Source organism: Bos taurus, chromosome 1 (genome assembly GCF_002263795.3).
Source record: "Bos taurus isolate L1 Dominette 01449 registration number 42190680 breed Hereford chromosome 1, ARS-UCD2.0, whole genome shotgun sequence".
Lineage (NCBI taxonomy): Eukaryota > Metazoa > Chordata > Mammalia > Artiodactyla > Bovidae > Bos > Bos taurus.
This window is the reverse complement of record NC_037328.1, coordinates 45,170,023-45,191,251: the sequence shown is the minus strand read 5'-3', so window position 1 is coordinate 45,191,251 and position 21,229 is coordinate 45,170,023. Positions and strand designations below refer to the sequence as shown.

Sequence of the window (21,229 nt, the reverse complement as noted above, 5' to 3'; positions counted from 1 at the left end):
CTTCCTACTCTACCTGCCAAAGAAAAAAAGACTGTCTACATAAGACCTTAACATGAAGACTTTAATAGAAGTTTCTCAACTTTCACCCCATTCCTCAAGACTCTGTTGCTTACACATACATTCTACTTTAAGAAAACCTGAATCTGCAAAAGCAGCTATTGAACTTCAAGAAAACCTGAATCTGCAAAAGCAGCTATTGAAAGAAACTTTTCCCAAGCTTAAATCATTCATGTACTACCTTTATAATTTGTCATACTCAGCACACAGGCAGGTTTTAATTCCTTCCTAAAAAAAATTAAAGCTTTACTACTATCATGGAGAAGGACATGGCAACACACTCCAGTATTCTTGCCTGGAGAATCCCACGGACAGAGGAATCTGGAGGGCTACAGTCCATGGGGTTGCGAAGAGTGGGACACAACAGAGCAACTCACACTTTCACTTTCCTACTGTCATAAAAGGAAAAATATTTTTTGCCTTATAAATAATTATATAACTACGCAATTAAAATAGAAGAATTCTGCTAAGAAGTGACTAATCACTGCAACTTTCTAAAGACACTTTAGCACCAAGCTGTGTCATGAGGACTAAAAAGACTGAAAATCAATCCCTGTCCAGGTAGGGTAGGAGAGGGTAAATTATATATCCCTTATTACTCAGGAGCTACCAAGAGAGACTTGTTAAATACTTAAAATCATTTGATTGGTCTTTTTAGCTACATATTTTGGTCACTGGCATTAAAAATAGCAACCATAGTAAAAGATGACTGAATAAGATCTGTGAACTCATTAACAGAAAATTGAAACTATAGCCGCACAGGAACTAGATAGAAAAGATAAGTTCTGTCTATTTCCATAACATTTTACATTCTCAGCAAAATTTTAAATCATTTAGTGTAGGGTCCTTGAAGGATGATTTCACCAAATTTTAATTCTAGACATTTAGCAATCTTAGACCTACCCTTTCGTTTCCTAACATTTTAGCACAACACACCTCTCTACCCAGGTCACTTCTTCAGACTACCTCTAGGCTATAATGTGCAGAAAGTACACTTTCACGTAGAACAGTGTATACTGAACTTGGTCAATGACACTCAAACATAAAACCCTTCCAACTCCTGTCCCTTTTCATTTCAGCTTTCAAGTATCAATAGTACCAACCCATCCTAGGCATCCGTATGTTTAGCCCACCATTACCACCTCAGGAAAGACACTGGGGCCTCTGTTGCTATCCACTGTCTAAAACACTCTGCTTCACCTAGACTAACCTTCAAGCATTCAAAGGCACCCTTCAATCTATGAGGACAAAACATATAACACAGCAGCTATTAATTTTAATTATTTCCCTCTTAGGCTATTTCAGAGCAGTTCGTCAGGAACCAGTCCAATTTGGAGAAATCGGTGGTCACACTCAAATCAATTATGTCCAGTGGTATGAATGTGGGACCACAATTCCTGGAAAATGGTAGATGCTGCAGTCACATTCAAAAGTGCCTTCTGTTTCATCGTTTCAAAAAATAATTGGAAACAGTATGGTATTTGCCACATGCATTTAAAGCTCTTTTGTTTACTATGTATAAAATTTTAAAATCTAATAGCAATATTAGATGTTTATTAGAAAGATTGCTAAGAATATTTATCAGGTTTTACAAAGTCATTTTAAGAAAGCAAGATATTGATATTAACAGAATAACATTTTTGGGGAAGCTGGCTCCCTATTCATGGTATTTTAAGAGATCATTTGTATATTATTTATCACACTGTTGTAATGATGTTCTGAGATACTTTTATAACAAAATTAACATCAAAAAACTAATATACTTTAAAAAAATATTTACATTTATTGTGTACTCTTCCTACTGTTAATTCCATAAATCTCTACTTGGCTTAACTTATTAGATCAAATTATCATCAACATATTATATCTGGGGAGAAAAGGTCCTAATATTCACATGTTTATTTAAACTTCAACTTTTTAGTAACAGTTGAGTAACTTTTGAAGCATTTAAATAGCCATTCATGCAAATATACATTTCATTAATTATCTACAAATTATTGCAAAGGTTGTTTGAATCAGTAAATTTCAGTTGAAAATGGAATTGAAAATTTGATATATTATTTCAAAAATACGTATTTTGTGCTTTGTCTACCCATAAGTATGCTACAATGTCTGAATGTTCTTTGTCAAACTATCCCTTTAAGCAGTTGTGTTCATACTGTTTTTAATTCTAATCAAGCTGTATCCAAAGACTGTAGCAAAGTCTAAGCATAAAAGGATAATCCATGATGAGAAGCCTACCATTTTATGATATTTACTCTATTTTTACACAGAAGATCTCTAGGGAATGAATGTATCAGAGGCTGTTTTCTTAATTCTAACAACCTGTAATGAAAATCTGACTTATTTTTATTTAAAACAGTATTATTCTCCTTCATTGGGGAGGAAGACAGGAATGCTGCATTGGTGCCCTCATTCTTAAAGGACCTTTCTGTGCTTACCTTTGAACATGCTTCAGTTTTATCAATACTTCATTTTATATTTTTCAAACAGTATAAACTCTGCAATAAAGAGATGTAGTTTTTTTTAAGACTGAGTTCTTCATTTCTAAATGGTTGATTTCTATAAGGAAACTCACAGGTTGTTTAGAATCTACCAAGCTCCCTTTCATCTTTTAATATTGTATCTACTGTGTTTATATATAATGCTAGTCTTGATCTATTTTAAAGTTTTGTCATTTAAAACCAAAATCAGGACAGAATACAACAGCACTGTGCTTCTTTGAATAGAAAGGCCTAAAATAAAATGTATTTCAAGACCAAAAACATCATTAAGGATTTTTCTCATATATACGCATATATAGAATACCAAAGACTAAATTAAGTTACAAGACCACTAATGGATTCAATCATCTTTATTAACCTATCAATGTTACATTTTATACATAATAGCTAGTCTTCTCAAAGGGATCTACTTTAGTACATCGTGTTAATAATAAAAAGCCAAGTAAGAGGGCTGAACTTCAACCTAGCATTTTAATATCCTCTGGACAAGGCAAGCTAGAAAATCAATCACTTTGCACACATGTAAGAGTAGTGTTCCAAAATAAGTAGGAAGCTGCTATACTTCTAAGCAGGGGAGGAAAAAAACTTCCATTTTGGTCTTTTTTCTTCCAGTAAATTATACTTTCAATTAACTGCAATAATGGTATCATAAAAAAATGCTCTGCTTTTTAAATTCCTGAACTTCAATACAAATTAAAATAGTAGTATTGGAGTCTTTTGGGAGGCAAACAGCTAGCAGCTACATTCATCAGTGTAACTGAGCCTCTTTATCGATAACCTGGTCCAGGTTGGGTATAGCCCTGACCAAAGGGAGGACGGCTACGTGCATATGGGTTAGACCCACTTGCAAGAGGGGTCATGGTACTTCCAGGAGGTGGGGTGAAACCTGGTCTTGGCTGGTAGGCCCCGGGTTGGCTTGGAGCCATTCCTGGTTGTGAGGCAGGGGCCACAGTGTAATTAGTGGGCTGAGAAGTTTGGGTAGTGTAAGTTTGTTGAGGGTAACTGCTCGCCTGATACTGCTGTGGAGGTTGAGCAGGCAGTTGCTGAGGCTGACCAGAAAAGGCAGGTGCCGGTGCCTGGGAAGTTGGTTGCTGGCCATATCCTGGGAACTGCTGAGGTTGTTGGGGTCCAGTCTGCTGACTATAGCCTGCTGAAAAGGCAAAACATATACCTCTTACTTTTTCTTTTGGTGAACATTTTCCAGAGAATTAGTCTTACTGTTATGGACAAAAAAAATAATAATAAATGAGAAATTTAACAAACTTAATCCTAAGTATTTAAGCACCAAGTAGAGTAGTGGATTTTATATTTCAATACCATATAGTAACAAAGAAGCATTTTCTAGACAATTTTGTAAACCCTCTAAAATGAAAACCACTATATATATATATTTCTTCTACTTCAACTCCTCCTAGACTGTATAATCCCTGAGAGTAAACGCCTGTTCTAGCATAACTCCCAGTATAGAGTACATGCTCAAATGACAAATGTCAGAATTAATGCAAAAGCTAGTCATTAACCTGGTTTTGAGGGGCCTGTTTAATAACAGTACCAAATAAAAACACATTGTAGAGAATGAATGTTTTTAAATGAAACAATGCTGCTACAAATACAACTTACTATGTTAGTGAGATGCTTTTTAGGCTTATTCATCCTATAAAAATTAATAAAACATTTAAGAATAAACATTAAGTGCCATTTTCACAATCCTTAAAATCTTTTAGATTTGGTATCATGGTTTGCCTTTACAATAGCAGTAACAACAGAAAGCACATTATACTGCCCCACAAAAATGAACATCTATATTCATTAGGTACTAGGATGTAAAGCTTTTTAAAAGAAAAGGTCTGCTTCACTAAAAACTTTTATCTCTACCATGAAACACACCTGCAGCTACTTGCAATGAAACCTCTCCATTGACTGGAATCCTGTCAGCATTAAATACCAGATACATAAGAAAATTATTAAAATATGTACAACCCTGCATTAAAAAAAAATAAAAAGGATTCAATGAACTGAGTATATTCTGAACTCACCTTGAACCTGGGTTCAAAATTTACTCATGAAAGAAAGCTTTTGACATAGTCCATGAATAAAACTGGAAAAGGTCAGAGGAAAACTGCCAAACCAGCAGAGTGCCAAAGATGGTCCAATGTTACCACAAGCACTAACAGTCTCCAAGCAGAGTATTTAGGTGACTGTTTCCATATCTCCCAATTTCAAGTTAATAGGACTAGCAGGATCAGAAATACAAAAATAATACTTTGAAAAGAACTAAACTTTACTCAGTGAAGATCCTAACTAATCATTATGAGCAAGCTTAATTTTTAACAAGTAACTCAAATACCTAATGCATTTTACTCATGGCAGCACCTAAATCAAACTAAATTCATGAAAAAACACTGATGTCATACAATTTCTTCTATCCTCTACATAAAAACATAAAAATTTTTTTACTGTAAGTTTTTGGAGAAACAGGAGGTTTTATACTGAAAATGTCTATTCAATTTAAGACTGTGAGCAAAAAAAAAAAAGCTGTGTTTTCATCCTGCCAATTGATATCTAAACTGGCTTTTCAACAGACTCTGGGGACAACTAAATCTTTATTTTTCAAGAGAGAGGATACTGCCTAAGAGCCTAAGTTGCTGTTTCATTAGCAATCTACTGTCTTTGACCATAATATAAAATACCTCTGTATATATAAAAATCCTTCCTTCCACCACTATCCCCTCCCTTGAAAAACAAAATAACTTTGGTGAAAATCACCATAAATGGCAAGAAATGGAGATTGTGTGGTTGTGTGAATAAAGTAAAATTAAGGACAAAAAGTCACGTGATCCATAAAGCCTAAAATATTTACTATTTCGTTTTTTATAACAGAAGTCTGCCAAGCTCTGGTTGGTGCTGAGAGAGTGAGAATGATGTAGGGAAGTAAGTCATTAACTGCAAAGTCAAGTGTACCAGGTTCTGGTCTAGTCCCCCACTAAATAGCTGCTTGTCCTTCGATGCATCACAACTCTTTGGACCCTAGTTGCCTCATTTATAAAATGAGTGGGTAAGACAAGATCAGTGGTTCCCAATTCTCACTACACTTTAGAATGACCTGCAAACCGTTTAAGATATCAATGCCTGTACCCCACCCTCAACCAAATAAAACAAGATCTCTAGGAGTAGAGCTCAGGCACCTGTAAGTTTTAAGAAACACCTCTCCAGGTGATTCTGAAGCATGGTGAAGATGGAAATTGCCTGGATTAGACAACAGTGAAAAAAACTTATTATTTCTACAAATTGCCAATATATAATTGGTAACAGATTTTCTCTAAAAGACTGCATTCTGAAAATAACCTTCCCCCAATATTATAGTCCAAGTTTAAATTCATTCCACCTAGTTTATATAAAAACTAGCAGCTACAGGTTAAGTCACTCTACAGCAAATCCAATCCAAATCTTTGTGTTAAAATATGTCAAACTACAATGGTAGAATTTTATGGTCTAATTCAGGGAGTCAGCAAATGTTTTTCTATAAAGGACCAGATAATAAACATTCTAGGCTTTGGGGACCACATGGTCTCTGAAACTTTTAAATGAAGGCGTGGTGTTTTCACAATGAGTTTCAAGTAGATTAGAAAAATAAAAAATAACAGAGCAATGTACTTGCTTTAAGAATAGTTGTCCCCTGTCATTTTCTATTGAGGAACATTTTAGACTTCTTTGAGTGGGAGTTCCTTTGGCTCACTGGCAACAGTCTACTATGTGGAGCTTCAATCTCAGACTTTTCAATGATACCTAGGTTAACATTTATATTAAATGAGAATGTGTACAAAAACTCCTTTTAAAATAATGCTCTAGAGTTATGCCTGGCTTCCAATGATGGTTCCTACTAGCTGTGATGTACTGACCCAAGGTAAGTTGCTTAACCTTTCTGTACCTGAAATAGGGACTGATAATGAGGCTAACTTCCCCCCATGTATTTATTGTGTGTTCACAGCTCATTTTTGTAATTTTTTTGTAATTTTTTTAAATTAGTTGAAATTCTGATACTTAAAATATTTGACTATAAGAGTTGAACATAAATTCTCATATAACAAAGGTAAAAATTACCCAAATTATAATTATTTGAATTATGATATTCAAAGCTATACTGAGAGATTTTTATGTTCTTAGTTGTCTGAATTACATTTCACACAACTCTACTTTTATGGACTGTTTTTAGTATTCCTACATACTTCTGGGAGATTTAAAAACCTATGTAGCTTAATTTGGTTCTTATTTAATAAGATCACCTCTTTTTACATATGAGGGAACTGTTAAAAAGTTTTTCCAGGTACTACAGTACACTGGGATAATGTGCTACATAAAAAAGAGGAAAAAAAATTGTGCATTTTGCTCTACATCACCAAGCAGGTAAGTTGATCACATGAGTAGGAGATATTAAAAACTTCTTTATACTACAGGTTATTACTGAATCATCTACTATGACTGTGTTTTACCTGCCCACTGGAACTGAAATGGTGATTTACAGTAAAATTTCTATGTAAAGTATTTATAAATAAATGATACAAATGTTATTTCCCCCCCCCCAAAAAATAAATACTTAATACTTACTATAACAAATCAAGGACCCAGGAGGAAGGAATTTTAAGGTTTCATGAATATAGACACAGCTCTCTCTGGGCACCTGCTCACCTGAATACTGAATACCGTACTGCTGCGGCGCCTGGGGGGGCGCCTGTGGCTGCTGAGTGCCATAGCCGGGCTGCTGCGAGTACTGCTGGTACATCTGACCTGGGGATGAGACAGGGCAGAGGCAGGTTTAACTCAGCAGAAGAGAAACATCTTTAAGGCACCTTTAATTCTCTCCCCATTCACACACATATACACTCAGAGAACTAAGACACAGATTGTGTTTGTTCCTCTTTAAATATCTATGAAGAAGAGAACAAAGAACAATTTGACAAGTGTGGCAACTCTGCTGTGGATTAACTGTGGAGAACTCTGACATCAAATAATGAGTGGTTACTTCAGAACTCCAAAAAACAAAGGTTTTCAAACTCAACTGCCAAAAGATATGTACTACTAATGTTCAGTAAAAATCAATAAAGAAAAATGTGAAAAAAGGGACAAATACCATGAATAGCTGCTGTGATTTCCAAACATGTAAGTACTTACTGGTTCACATCTTACACCTCTCTACACCACTTACAGTTGTTCCAATGCCTAGATCTAATGCCTAGAGCAGCAATAAAACTTGCTGTAATATCTAACTAGCACTTAAATTTTTTAAAAACCTAGCTAGTATTTAAATCTTTAAAACAACTTTATGTTGCTGATACTTTAAAAGTATTCAAATTACCTACTGTTAATCAAAAGACTATAGGTAAATAGTATACTTTCAGCAGAAAAAGACAGTGACTAAAAGTCAATGCATTATCTAGTGCCATTCAAACTGAGGTACAGGAAATAGCTAGTTCTCACAGCTGAAATCTCAAGACGAAACCCACTTTACTAGACGGGGTGTCCAGTCTTCTGTACTGCAGCACTGAATACGTTATGCCCCTACTGACAGCTAGCTTCTTTCCTAGCAAGTAGTGGTATGCTTTCATGATAGGAATAAAACTGAAAGAGTAGCACTGACATATATACACTACCACATGCAAAGCAGCTAGTGGGAAGCTGCTGTATAACACAGGGAGCTCAGCTCAGTGCTCTGTGATGACCTAGAGGGCTGGGATGAGCACGGTGGGGTGCGGGGGGCAGGCAGGCTTAAAAGGGAGGGGATATACATATGCTTATAGCTGATTCACACAGTCGTACAACAGAAAGTAATACAGCATTGTAAAGCAATTATCCTCCAATTAAAATTTTTCAAAAAAAAGAAAAATTTGCTTATTTTTAAGTTATTAATCCTCTTCCCAAATACAAAAACCGACAAGAAGTTTGTTAAACACTTTCTTAACACTTTGAGATTTATAGACAACATAAAAACTACTACAGAAGCTAACCACCTTTTAGAAGATACTGCCTTAACTGTATCTCAAGTTGCCTAGATTATATCTCAAAACTAAATTTTGGAACAGAAGTGACAAGGATCTGATACAGAAATATGATAAAGGGGGGAAATACATGTAGCATTTGACAATGGGTTCTAATTCTTACAAAACAGAAGGATTAACTTTACAATACAAAAATGAGCAAAGAACATGCAATGAATATATGAAGGGAAAAGTCAACCTCATTAGCAGTCCCTATTTCAGGTATAAAAAAGAATAAGCAACTTACCTGGGGTCTATGCATCATAGCTAGTAAGAACCATCACCAAAACCCAGGCATAACTCTAGATTGCTATTTAAGGAGTTTCATACATGTTATCTCATTTAATACAAATATTAACTTAGGTATCATCAAAAAGTCTGAGATTAAAGCTCCATACAGTAGAATGCTGCCAAGGAGCCCAGAAACTCCCCACTCAAAATTTTAAGTCAAATCATTTTCCTCAATAAAAAGTAACAGGTACTACAACTCTTCTTGAAGCAAGTGCTCCATTTTTTTCTTAATTTGCTTCAAACTCCTTGTGAAAATGCCCTGGGGATTAAACACTATCTCAACAAAGTATTTCTCTTATTTTAAACACACTTCCTTCAAGTCCAAAGTGGAACTCTCATTCTCTGTCACAGTATTCTGAAAATTAAGAAGTCTGTGTTCAGTTGTAAATGAGGAGGAACAACCTGACCTAATTGAAGGAGAAAGCTACAGGATATATTAAGTGAAAAAGCAAGGTGCCAACATAGTTCACCGTAAGTTTATGATTTGGGGGGGGGGGAAATATATATATATATATAAGCTATGTTTTGTGCATTGTATTTTCAGAATCGATGATAGAAAAAAGTAAAAGCAATAAAACATATTACCTAGGAGAAAGAGAATAGGATGAAGCAAAGAGTAATGGTGAGGATTCTGGTACTATATGTGTGACACAGATTGGTAGTCAGCCTCTATAATGACCCTCAATGACTCCTGCACAGGTATAATATAAGATAATGGGTTGGTATCCTCATATTTTTAGAAATTAGAAAGATTAACTCCACCATACAAAAAAATGGCAAACAACAAGCAATAAATACATGTGTATTCATTCTCATGTGTAGTCCCCTCACACTGAATCAGGCTGATCTATATATATACCATTAGGACCTGGCATGCTGAAGTCCATGGGGTCACAGAGTCAGACAGGACTGGGTGACAGAACAACATATACCATTAGAATACATGAAATGATATTTCTGAGGACATTTCTGAGGACAAGTTGAGAAAGACAAGTATCTCCTTTTACTCTGTCTTGACCACTGGCTCTGGTGGAAGTTTCCGTGTCATGAAGTCACCCAGGAAGCCCATGAGATCCATTTGGTGAAGAAATGTAGTCTCTTGCCAACAACCGTATGAAGGAGTCATCTTAAGATATGAATTCTTCAGTTCAAATTAAGCTTCAGATGACTGTAACCTCACAAGAAACCCTTAACCAAAACCTTCAAGCTAAGCTTCTCCTAGATCCTTGATTCTGAAACTGTGAGATAATAATTTTTTGCTGTTTTAAGTATCTATGTTTTAGCATAAACTGTTAAACAGCACGTTCACATACATAGTTTTGACTTTAGAAACATGTAGGGTTGACAGCTATTAAAAAAATAAAAGACTTAAGACACATAATTAAATGAAAAATGTGAATCTTGGGAGACTCTTAATTTGAAAAAGCCCCCAAATGTAACAAAGTAACTATGAGACAACTACGAAAATTCAAATATAGTATGTGCTGACATTAGGAATCACTTAATCACTTAAACCATAATGAAAAAGAATATATACATGTATAACTGAGTGACTTTGCTGTATAGCAGAAATACACAACATTGTAAATCAACCATACTTCAATAAAATATTTTTAAAAAGAACCATAATATTGTTAGGTAAATAGTGACATGGTGGTGACATTAAAAAGAAAAGAATATCATTTAGACATGCATACTGAAATGGCTGAGTGAAAAGCTGGGGGGGGATACGGGACAAGAAAGCTGGAATGTTAAAACATTAAGCTACATGAAAGAAACATGAAGTTATCTTTACTTTTGTATGTTTCAAAACATACAAATTTTATAATTTACATAATAAAAGCTACTTATCCATTATATTAGCATATGATTTTACAGATTCCAATTATATCTTTGTCATCTTTTTGCTTCTCAAACAGCAATACTTTCTAGTCTTCATTGACTTTTAAGTGCTCTTCTCTGTATCCTCACCACTTTATTGTGTTTTTGGCAACTACTCAAGTCACATAGTTTTCCAGTAACAGAAGCACTTGCTTCACTGAAAAAGGATAATACTGCCCATTTTGTTTCTTTTCATGACGCTTAACATTTTGTTGATCCTTTTAAATGAACAATATATTAAGACTTAAATCCTTAGGAAAAAAATTTACAAATCCAAGATCCCTCTTATGGAATTTAAATAACTCAGAATTATTTATTTTAGATTATTATTTCACATTCTAAGAGATTTATATGTTAATTATTAGTAATAGATTTGTACTTCTGTTGGTTATTCTGCTCAAAGCATAACCAGCAGCTGATCTAACTAAATGGTGATACCAGGAACTCATTATATATTTCGCATATATCAAAAGGTATTCATTAAAGTAGCCAGTCTTAACCATGATATGCTATACGTATTGTGAAGTGTTTCAAATCAGTCACACTCCAGATTTCCAATATGTAGTATGAAAACCAGAATGTTTTTAATAATGATTACATGCTAATACACTGGATATACGAGATTAAATTAAATATATAACAAAAATTAATTTTACCATTAAAAAAATTTTTTAATGCAGCTAGTAGAAAATTTAAAATCATATATAGCTTCCACAGTATTTCTTTTGAACACCAATGATCTAGAGATTCACCTCTAAAATGCTAATCTATTGACTGATGTCACATTAGTAACTATACAATTTTTTCTACTGTAAGTTTTAATGTACACTAAAAAGTAACAGCTTTAAGAAGGCATATAATTAATGCCACCATATGGTGTCAATCTGATGACTCGGAAAAAGGGAACTTGGTTGCTGGGTGTCAGAAGTGAGAGATAGCATTTTCCAATTTCCACTGTATATCCTTTTATATTTTTAAAATTTACCTATCTGAAAATAAACTTTCAATTAAGATAAACCCTTGAAAGAATAATTTGAGATATTATTAGCAGATCCTTAAATCCCTTTCCTTTATAAGTGAACAGCAAACATAATTTGGTACAATTACCCTTCCAACTCCCATCCTACAGCCGTATACGTGGCTAAAAATGGGTTGCTTTTTTCTTTTTTAAAGATGTTAGTTCACCTGATATAGCCATTAAACTCCCATCATATCCAAACTCTGCTTTTCCCTGTTTCAGACACATCTGCTTCAATTCTAACTGGTCCAGTTCTGGCAGCTGCACCTTGGTACAAAAGAAAAGACTAGAACTAAAGTTGGTTGAGAAGAGGCTTCAACAATAAGAAAATTCTTCCCAAACTACTCATTTCTCAGCAAAATGACACCTGCTGGTTCCTATCACTACCATTCATCCAATTCATCCAACGGGACAAATCTAAAAGTACCCAAAATAATTAAGAATCTATTACAAAAGTGCCCCTTCATTTAAGGCTGTTTTGGGAGATTTACTTAACTTGACTGATAAACTCAGTCACTTGCTTCTGGTGCTGAAAATACATCTTATCACACTACCTGACCCCTTTATACAGATAGAGCACCACCTGGTGACCTTTAAAGTAAAATATGGGGCTTTAAAAGGCCTAACATGCACAGGCAATTCAAAGAAAGACTATCTGACCATCTAGAAGGAAGCCTAAATCAGTAAGTCTGAGGGCATGTTCTGCAGCGCTTCCAAGGGTTTCAATGAGGCACCTCAGTGTCTGCTATTCTGCACTTGCAATTTCCTTCAACAACAGCAATGACCCCTTACTTGTTTAATGACTGAGCTTTTTTACATTCTGTTTCATTTAGGACTTAAGACATTCTCTGAAAACCACTGATTCGGTTCACTTTTCTGTGGGAGAATATCAAAACCCAGAGATTAAACTGCTCATCTGAGGACGTGATATTTAGAGAGGAAAAAGTCTGATTTAAAATACACTGCTTTTTCTATAAAAGACTTATTGCTAACTGCATAAAAATATAAAGGGCTATTTATCTTTAAAAAAAAAACTGAAGTTATGCTTTACCTTTGTTTTTTAAATCTTTTTAAATTACAAAAATAATACACAGTTGCAAGACAGGAGGGGAGAAGGAAATAAAATAGAACCTAAAAATTATGCCTTATACTTTAGGTTTTTTTTTCTTTTCAATGTTCAGAAGCATACCTGACATTGTTCTATTCAGTTTTTTAACCCGAAAGCATACTACATCAGTACGTCAAAAATATTGACAATTGTGTTCACAGCATGAATGAACATGTAAGCTTTTCACCATTACCAAAAATGTCATAATAAACATTTCTGCACATGTAACTTTCCGCACATGTGCTTTAAGCTCTATTTTACCTTCACTCTGACCTGCTTGAGTCTGAGCTCCTGTATATGGTGGCTGCTGTGGCTGAACTCCTGGTGGGTGAGCTGCGGAGGAGGAGGAAGCAATGCTGTCGGGAGTTCCTGACCGGTCTTCTGCAGGAGCACTGGGAGGCCCTGGGTGGTCATGAAAAGTCAGCTCAGTTTCTAATATAAGATCTGTCCCCAACAAGCTCAATTAGTAAATTTGGTTAAGAGACTAAAAGTAAAGTACTACAGAATAAGCATAACCCAAAGGCAGCCTTCTAAACTGATGTGTGTATATATACTTTTTTCCTTTGCTCCAATCTCACAAGAATCCAAAGCTACGACTAGAAATCCTTCCCTATAGAGTGTAGTGCTACATTCCTGAGTCTTAAACTCACCTCTGCACTGCAAAATATCCACCCCTTTGTACAATCCTATTCATTCCCCCAAGTGATCATTAATTGCCATTCCTTCCACAGTACCAGTTTTACCTATCTAAAACATTCCTTAAATAGTCCTCCACACTTCTAGTGAGCTTTCTTCACTCAAAAATACTTTTCTCCACTTGTGAACTTCTATAGAGTATACGTCTATTAAGACTTTACCAACTTCCACTCTGCATTTTTAAACAGAAAAGTCTTCCCTCTTAGACTAGGAGTTCTTTTGGCCAGGCACCTTTCTGATTCTGTCTCACAAAGTCTACATCTTAAAATATACATGGAACCACTCAAAATTCTTTTAAAATAATGAACAAAGAAGTAAATGGAGAGAATCTGCTGTAGTTCTAATACTATATAATGAGCAAAACAGACATTCTGAAGACAAAAATTTGTTTAAGTTATTTTTGTTTGTGCAATACAGAATAGTATGATTAGAAACACTGGTTTTGGAGCCAGACTGCCTCGGTTCAAATCCCAATGCTGCCACTTAGTAGCTCTGTAAATCCAGGCTTGCTACTTGATCTCTTTCTGTGCTTCAGTTTCCTCATCTGTAACAAAAGCAATACTAATTCCTACTTCATAAGATTACATAAGGATTATGAGTTAATAAGAGCTTATAGCAAGTGCTTATAAAAGTAATTTTATGGGGAGGGGCAAGAGGCATAGGGGAATTAAGAGGTCTAAACTATTATATATACAGTAAGTAAGCTATAAGAATATATTATATCACAGAAAATATAGCCAATATTTTATAATAACCATAAATAAAACATAACCTTTAAAAATTGTAAATCACTATGTTGAACATCTGAAACTTCACATAATATCATAGCATCAGCTATACCTCAACAAAAATATATATTAAAAATAAACATTAAAATATTGTTAAAATATATTAAATATATCAATATGGCTAATATAAAATGTATTTTAAATGAAAATTTTAAAGTGATTATATAACAAGAACTTATAAAAGTGATTACCACTTAAAAAGCCCTACATAAGTACTTGTTATTAGTAGCAGACTAATTTCCCTGAGGCCAAACCTCTATCCTTTCAACTGGTCTAACCCAAAACTTACTAGCACTGTATCAGGCATACAGTTGGAAGCTGACAGTTCAGGTATTCATGAGAACCTAAAACTAGGATAACGGTACTGGTAGTGCAAGAGAAACTGATGAGTGCCAGAGTAAAATGTATGATCACTGCTGTGCACCACCATTTCACTGATATTTATCAACATTAGACAAATACATACACACACATCCCCAAGAAGGGTAACACAGATAACACAAAGACACTATGTTATTATTCTAAAAAAATATTACTTCAATTCTTTTCTCCCCTGCATGTAAGCTATTAATGTTGCTTATCCTATCGTTAATATTTTATCCCTCCTTCCCATGTCTACATTCACTACTGCTACTGAGTTTTTCACATCATAACCCAAGTAACTACAAAGAACCCTGGCATTTTCTACGTGTAGTTTTTCCTACTTCAATTCAATATACAAAGCTACCAGAAAAATGGCCTTCAAATACAATATGAATCATAGTAATCATATTATTCTGGTCTATACTATATTCTTAAACATTTAAGCCTAACTTCATATATAACTATTTACTCCCTCCACCTGGCTTATCCTGAAGTCTTAAATATTAAGAAGCTGTAATATTAACTTGTGTTTCAGTTAATCTACAAAAAGTTTCTGTTTTTCAGATAGACCACTTATCTGATGTCTTCTTTTGCCAACAACATACATGATATACAAGTAGCTGTCTTTTCCAGAATGTTACACACACAATTCTCTTTGATAAATAACCCCATAAAAGTCTCAAAGAAAAAAAAATTAATAGAAAATCCTATTTTTTCAGTTACTGATAATGACAAAGTAAACTGATCAGGTGAAACCTCCCCCAAAATAACAATTTAAAACCCTGGTCAAAGAAGACGAAAACAACTACTTGAAATTATTGGAAGTCAGCCAAATGTTGGCGAACACCAGGAAAGAGTCTACCCTCAATGGAATTACAATGGGTAAGAACAGCAAACTGTGATCTCTGCAGTTTCAACTGCAGAAAACCAGTGTTAACTTCATGGTTGGCTACATAGCTAGAAATTTGAGGAAAATCCATTCAGGAAGGAACGAGAAGAAATGAGATCTAAAATCTGAATATAAGCTCCAAAGCCCGAGCTGACCACAGAATTAGGTGGAGAGAGGGTGACACCAAGAGGGTACAGAATAAAAAGCAGCATCTAGAGCTGAAAGGACTGAGCAGAGCTGAGTCAGAGCTGAAGCAGTCAGCGGCTTCACTCTGGGTGAAAACGGGAGTAGTGTGAATAAATATTAGAGCAACAGTAACAAAAAATCCTCACAAGAATCTAAAACAAAAATACCTTAATAAATTGAAGAGAAATACAATCTTAACCACCTAAGGGCTTCCTTGGTGTCTCAGATGATAAAAATCTGCCTGCAATGCAGAAGACCCAGGTTTGATCCCTGGGTCAGGAAGATCCCCTAGAGAAGAGAATGGCTACCCAGTTCACTATTCTTGCCTGGGGAATTCCATGGATAGAGGAGCCTGGTGGGTTTGCAGAGTCAGATACAACTGAGTGATTAATACTAAAACAATATTAATGAATGAAAAGGTAAGGAATCTTAACAGAAAAAAAATTAAAACTATAAAAACAACCAAATGGAAATTCTAGAGCTGAAAGCACAATAAATGAAAGGGAAAATTCACTAGAAAGGTTTAACAGCAGATTGGCAATGAAAGGAAAAACACTAGTGAACTTAAAGAGAGATCAACAGGAATCATTCAATCAGAACAACACAGAGAAAAAAGAGTGAAGAAAAAGGAACCTCAGAAACCCATGGGATAACATCAAGCTCTCCAATGGATGTGTAATAGGAATCCCAAGAGAAAAAGCAGAAAAAATGTTGAAGAAATGATGCCCAAAATATACAAAGAAAGCACAATAAAGACACTGTTTTAAGGTTAAGAACATTCAAATAAAAGCACTTTCTACACTAAACTGTCCAGAACTCTACATTTAAATTTCCCTAATTTAAGATCAGAGGAGAGATTAAACCATCAAACATAATTTAGGTCCAGCAAGAAATCTGAAATAAGATTATAAAATGATTCATATTTTTTAAAAAATAAACCCTCTGAATTCTACTTTTGATAAAAGTTACTTGAACCAATCACAGGTTTATTCTTTAAAGAGGAGCGTTCTACTGACTGAGAGAGGGCATGAGAAAGCTTTGCAGGAGCTGGAAACCATCTGCATCTTGACCTTGCTGGTGTTTTACATAGTGTATACATACGTAAAGACTTCCTAAAATGAACCCGTAAGATTTGAGCACTTCACCATTTGCAAGTTATCTTCTATTAAAGAAGGAAGGGGAAGAAAGGAAGGAGAGGGAGAATAAAGGATGCAAGGAAGGCACTAACTTACCTGAAACCTGATCATCTGTTAAGCCAAACGCTGACATGACATTTTTATTGATTTCATCTTGGTTTTTTAAAGGATCAAAAGCTGACATACTTGCTGCCATAACCTGAGTAGACTGTTTACCAGAAGAATCAGCAGCAGCAGGCTTTTCTTCCCTACCATCCACAGTATCTATAAAAGAAATAACCAAAAACTTGTTTCTATTTTATCTATATTCAATAAGGCCTAAAAAATACATGATAGCAAAATACATATGTGCATAAAGTCTGGAATGGTGAGGGTATCTCTGAGTACAAGATTATAATCTTCCTTTCTTCTTTGTTGCTATTTATACTTTTTGTAAAATGGGGGGCAAGGTCAAAAAGAAATGAAAGATAAGTAATAGCTTTTATAAAAAATTTTATCTATGTACGTTCTTAAGAATTATCAGATGAGAAAAAAAAATACAAGCATCTTTACACAGAGAAACATTTTACCGTTCTTTTTGGAGTGCTATGACATATATCCTAGTATCAGACACATACTGTGCACTAATGCTTTATTTTCTAAAAGGATAAAAACCTTTTTAAATAAAGTTATGATTATCAACTTTTATGCTTTACTTCTACTTATCTATTGGTTCTTTATCTGTCGGTACATGGAAACCTCAAGCCAACACATATTTTAATTTACAACGTCTTCCTTTAAAATACTTATTACAGATAAAAGATATGTGTCTGAAATGTGCTCAGAATAACATAGGAGGAGTGGAAATGTGTGAGTATAGATGGCATGATACTGTGAGTTGACAACTGGTGAAGTTGTGAGGGTTCATGGGGTTCATTATACCATTATGCCTACTTTCATATATATTAAAATTTTTCCATAATAAAATATTTTGCAAAGTAGAATTTTAAACATTATAAGCAGGAAAAATTTTAAACCACACACTTTTCTTCTAAGGATACTAAGGTTCTGAACACGCATTTATACTACCACCTTGTGAAAGAAAACAGATTCAAGAATAACATACATTTTATAAACAGAAACGTGTAATATTAAAAAAATATTACAAATACTTAAGGCCAACACATAAAAAAATATTACAAATACTTAAGGCCAACACATAAAAAAATATTACAAATACTTAAGGCCAACACATAAAACAATATTACAAATAAAACAAACTAAACAAGTAAAAGAAAACTGCTAACCATTTACTGAAGTAACTGATGTTATCAATTCCTTTCTATTACCAACCAAGTAAATGAGCATTAGATCACCTCTGTGATCATGACCAAAATTGATCTTATGAAAAAATATTATGAACCAAGTGCACTATAAGCACACATGGGCTTGCAGCTCTTTTATTCTTATCATTCCTCTAGTTACATTAGTATCTCCTAAATCTCAGTAGGAAAACTTTTGTAAGTACTCCTTTAAAATGTCTGCCAGTCATCCATCGTCCTCACCAACTTCCCTCCTTCAATTCCAAGACCATATCCCAAGAGCATATGACACCAATTTTAGGATTATTTCCCTTCACACTGCTATCTTTCACTACCTATGTATCCTTCCACTTATGGCAAACTAAATTCATCAGGAAACACAATATATACCCACTAGCCTACTACCTGCTCCAGTAGCTACTGCACAGATACTGCAACAGGTCAATCCAGTACTGAAGGTGACCTACACATCATCTGTCTCACAGAGGAAAGCAACTGTCCAACAAGTCCACTACAGAGGCAGAGTGCTGAAGGACATAGGTAGCTGCATGTTTTGGGCGAGGGCAAGCCACAGGATTCTAAAGAGCTCTGACAGCTGACCGGTACTTTTTTCTGGTAAACTAGACTTTTCTGATGTTTCTGAAAGTTTCTGATGCAGCTTATTTTATGTTTTTGGTTCCCCCCGACCCCCTTGAGAAGATTACTAAATCAGAATATGTTCTAACAGCTTAAAAGCTTAGGAAACTTCATAAAATGAAGCGGGATCAAGAGTTAAGCAATCTAAGTATAGGAGAGGAAACAAAAAATAAACTATAACTGTCTATAAAAATAAAACACAGAATGTCATATTCAGTTCATTAGGCAACTCAAGACACAATAACTAGAAGGATGGCCACATAAAGAAACAATATATGAAATAATTTCCAACATGCAGAGGAGAAACCAATTTTTAACATCTCTTTCCATTAACACAGGTGAGAGGTGAACAATAAAACATATGAACACATGGAATTAAACTCATAAAGAAAAGCAGTATGTGGCAAGAAGTAATGAACAGAAAGGCTGTTCCACCAAAAACAAAAAGCTTATAAATCTATAGGTAATTTCTACACAGTACTGGCTCTACTTATTGAATTTTGATCTAAGACTTCTCTGGTGGCTCAGATGGTAGAGCATGTGCCTGCATTGCCGGAGACCCGGGTTCAATCCTCAGGTCGGGAAGATCCCCTGGAGAAGGAAATGGCAACCCACTCCAGTACTCTTGCCTGGAGAATCCCATGAACGGAGGAGCCTGGTAGGCTACCACGGGGTCACAAAGAGTGGGACACGACTGAGTGGGACACGACTAAGTGACTTGACTTTCTTTCTTTCTTTCATAATACTCTATAGATGCTTCAAGCCCCTAAAATTATATGCAAGTGTTGTTATATCGACATCTATGATTTCTTCTAGGAAAACGGTCAAAGTTTTCATTTTTATGTGGAGAGACAGGTCAGGAAAAGGCAATATGCTTTAACCTGAATACAAAGGCTTTATCATAAAGAGGCTGTAAAGATCTCATTGTATCTCAGCAAATCTTTTTAATATGTTCTAAAATCTAGAGGTAGAACTAGAAATTACTAATTAATCACCAAATATTTATCAGGTCATCTACCATTAACACAATTTCATATGGCTGGAGAAAGCAGGAAATGATTGGGAAAGGCATCTTTATTTAAACTATAACTATAAATTAAACTCCAAAATTTAGAGTATTTCAGAATCTAAAGGTTGCAAGAGATTGTATAATGCTACTTTTCCACAAAATCATCTTCTATTAAGCCCTTTATAGCCAGTAATCCAGAATCTATAAAACCTATGAAACTTACATGCAAACACAAAAGTGGTTTTTTAAAAGTGTATATTTTTAAAGTGTAACATCTAAGAATATTAAAAGTTGAGAAGGCAAGTTTTAAAAATCTACTTTCAAGCCATATTTAAATTTCAGTCTACATTTAATATTTGGTCCCCAAACTACTTTCAGTTCCAAATCTGTCATAACAGAACATAAATAGTATGCCATATTTATCATAACATAAATAGTATGTCTGTAAAATGGGAAAAAAATATTTTTTTGCATATTATGAACACTGTGCTTAAGATAAACATTACAACATTTGAATGTACTAATCTACAATTACCTTTACTTGAAACTACTTCATATATCACATAAAACTCAAGAAATGATTTCCATTTCTGAGGTTCATTAACTTTAACATTAAAAAGGGTTCAAGAGTCAAAGGGATTTGAAAACTGACCTATGTCATAACCCAGGAGTCTAAGACTACCTGTAAAACAATCACGCAGACAGCACTTTAACAATGGGATTCCTGGCCCTGCTCCCCAGGAAGTCTGTGATGAGATCCAGGAACTGGTATAATAAAATCTCCCTATAATCAAGGTTCCCCGGGTAGCTCAAACAGTAAAGAATCTGCTTGTAACGTGGGTGACCTGGGTTCGATCCCTGGGTCAGGAAGATCCCCTGGAGAAGAGTGTGGCAACCCACTCCAGTATTCTTGCCTGGAGAACTCCATGGACATAGGAGACTGGTGGGCTCCAGTGCATGGGGTCGCAAAGAGTGAGACACAACTGAGTGACTACCACAACAACAATCTTGATGAACAGCCAGGTTTGGGAAAACAGATATTGAATATTAGCACAGATATAGAAGTAAGAAAGGGTGACAATGGAGGTACCATTTTACTCCTGCTGAAGAATTTTTTTTTTAATCTGCAAAAAGTCATAAGTAGGATAAATGAGAATAAAATGACTTCATGGTCTACCGTTTTCAGGAATGCTGGAGGACGGGCCTGGTTCTCCAGGTGGTTCCAAACTATCCAGTAAGCGATTCACTTTATTTCGAAGTTCTATCAGTTCTCGACGAAGGTATTTCACCTGACTTGATTCAAGGGGTCTTGGTTGGCCATTAACTGGAATAAA

At 34.9% G+C, this 21,229-nt stretch overlaps 2 protein-coding genes across 2 annotated transcripts in view; one reads left to right on the top strand and one right to left on the bottom strand.

Moving 5' to 3' along the window:
• Positions 1 to 2,587, top strand: part of ABI3BP (ABI family member 3 binding protein) — a 288,504-nt gene extending 285,917 nt beyond the window's left edge. The window contains exon 63 of the mRNA XM_059890043.1: positions 1,353 to 2,587. Coding sequence (XP_059746026.1) covers positions 1,353 to 1,468 — 116 coding nt within the window. The 3' untranslated portion in view covers positions 1,469 to 2,587. The remainder of the gene's footprint in view (positions 1 to 1,352) is intronic.
• A 309-nt stretch (positions 2,588 to 2,896) lies between these two features.
• Positions 2,897 to 21,229, bottom strand: part of TFG (trafficking from ER to golgi regulator) — a 32,313-nt gene continuing 13,980 nt past the window's right edge. The window contains 5 exon segments of the mRNA NM_001192976.2: positions 2,897 to 3,711; positions 7,248 to 7,346; positions 13,153 to 13,293; positions 17,046 to 17,213; positions 21,073 to 21,219. Of these exon segments, the coding sequence (NP_001179905.1) occupies positions 3,329 to 3,711; positions 7,248 to 7,346; positions 13,153 to 13,293; positions 17,046 to 17,213; positions 21,073 to 21,219 (938 nt within the window). The 3' untranslated portion in view covers positions 2,897 to 3,328.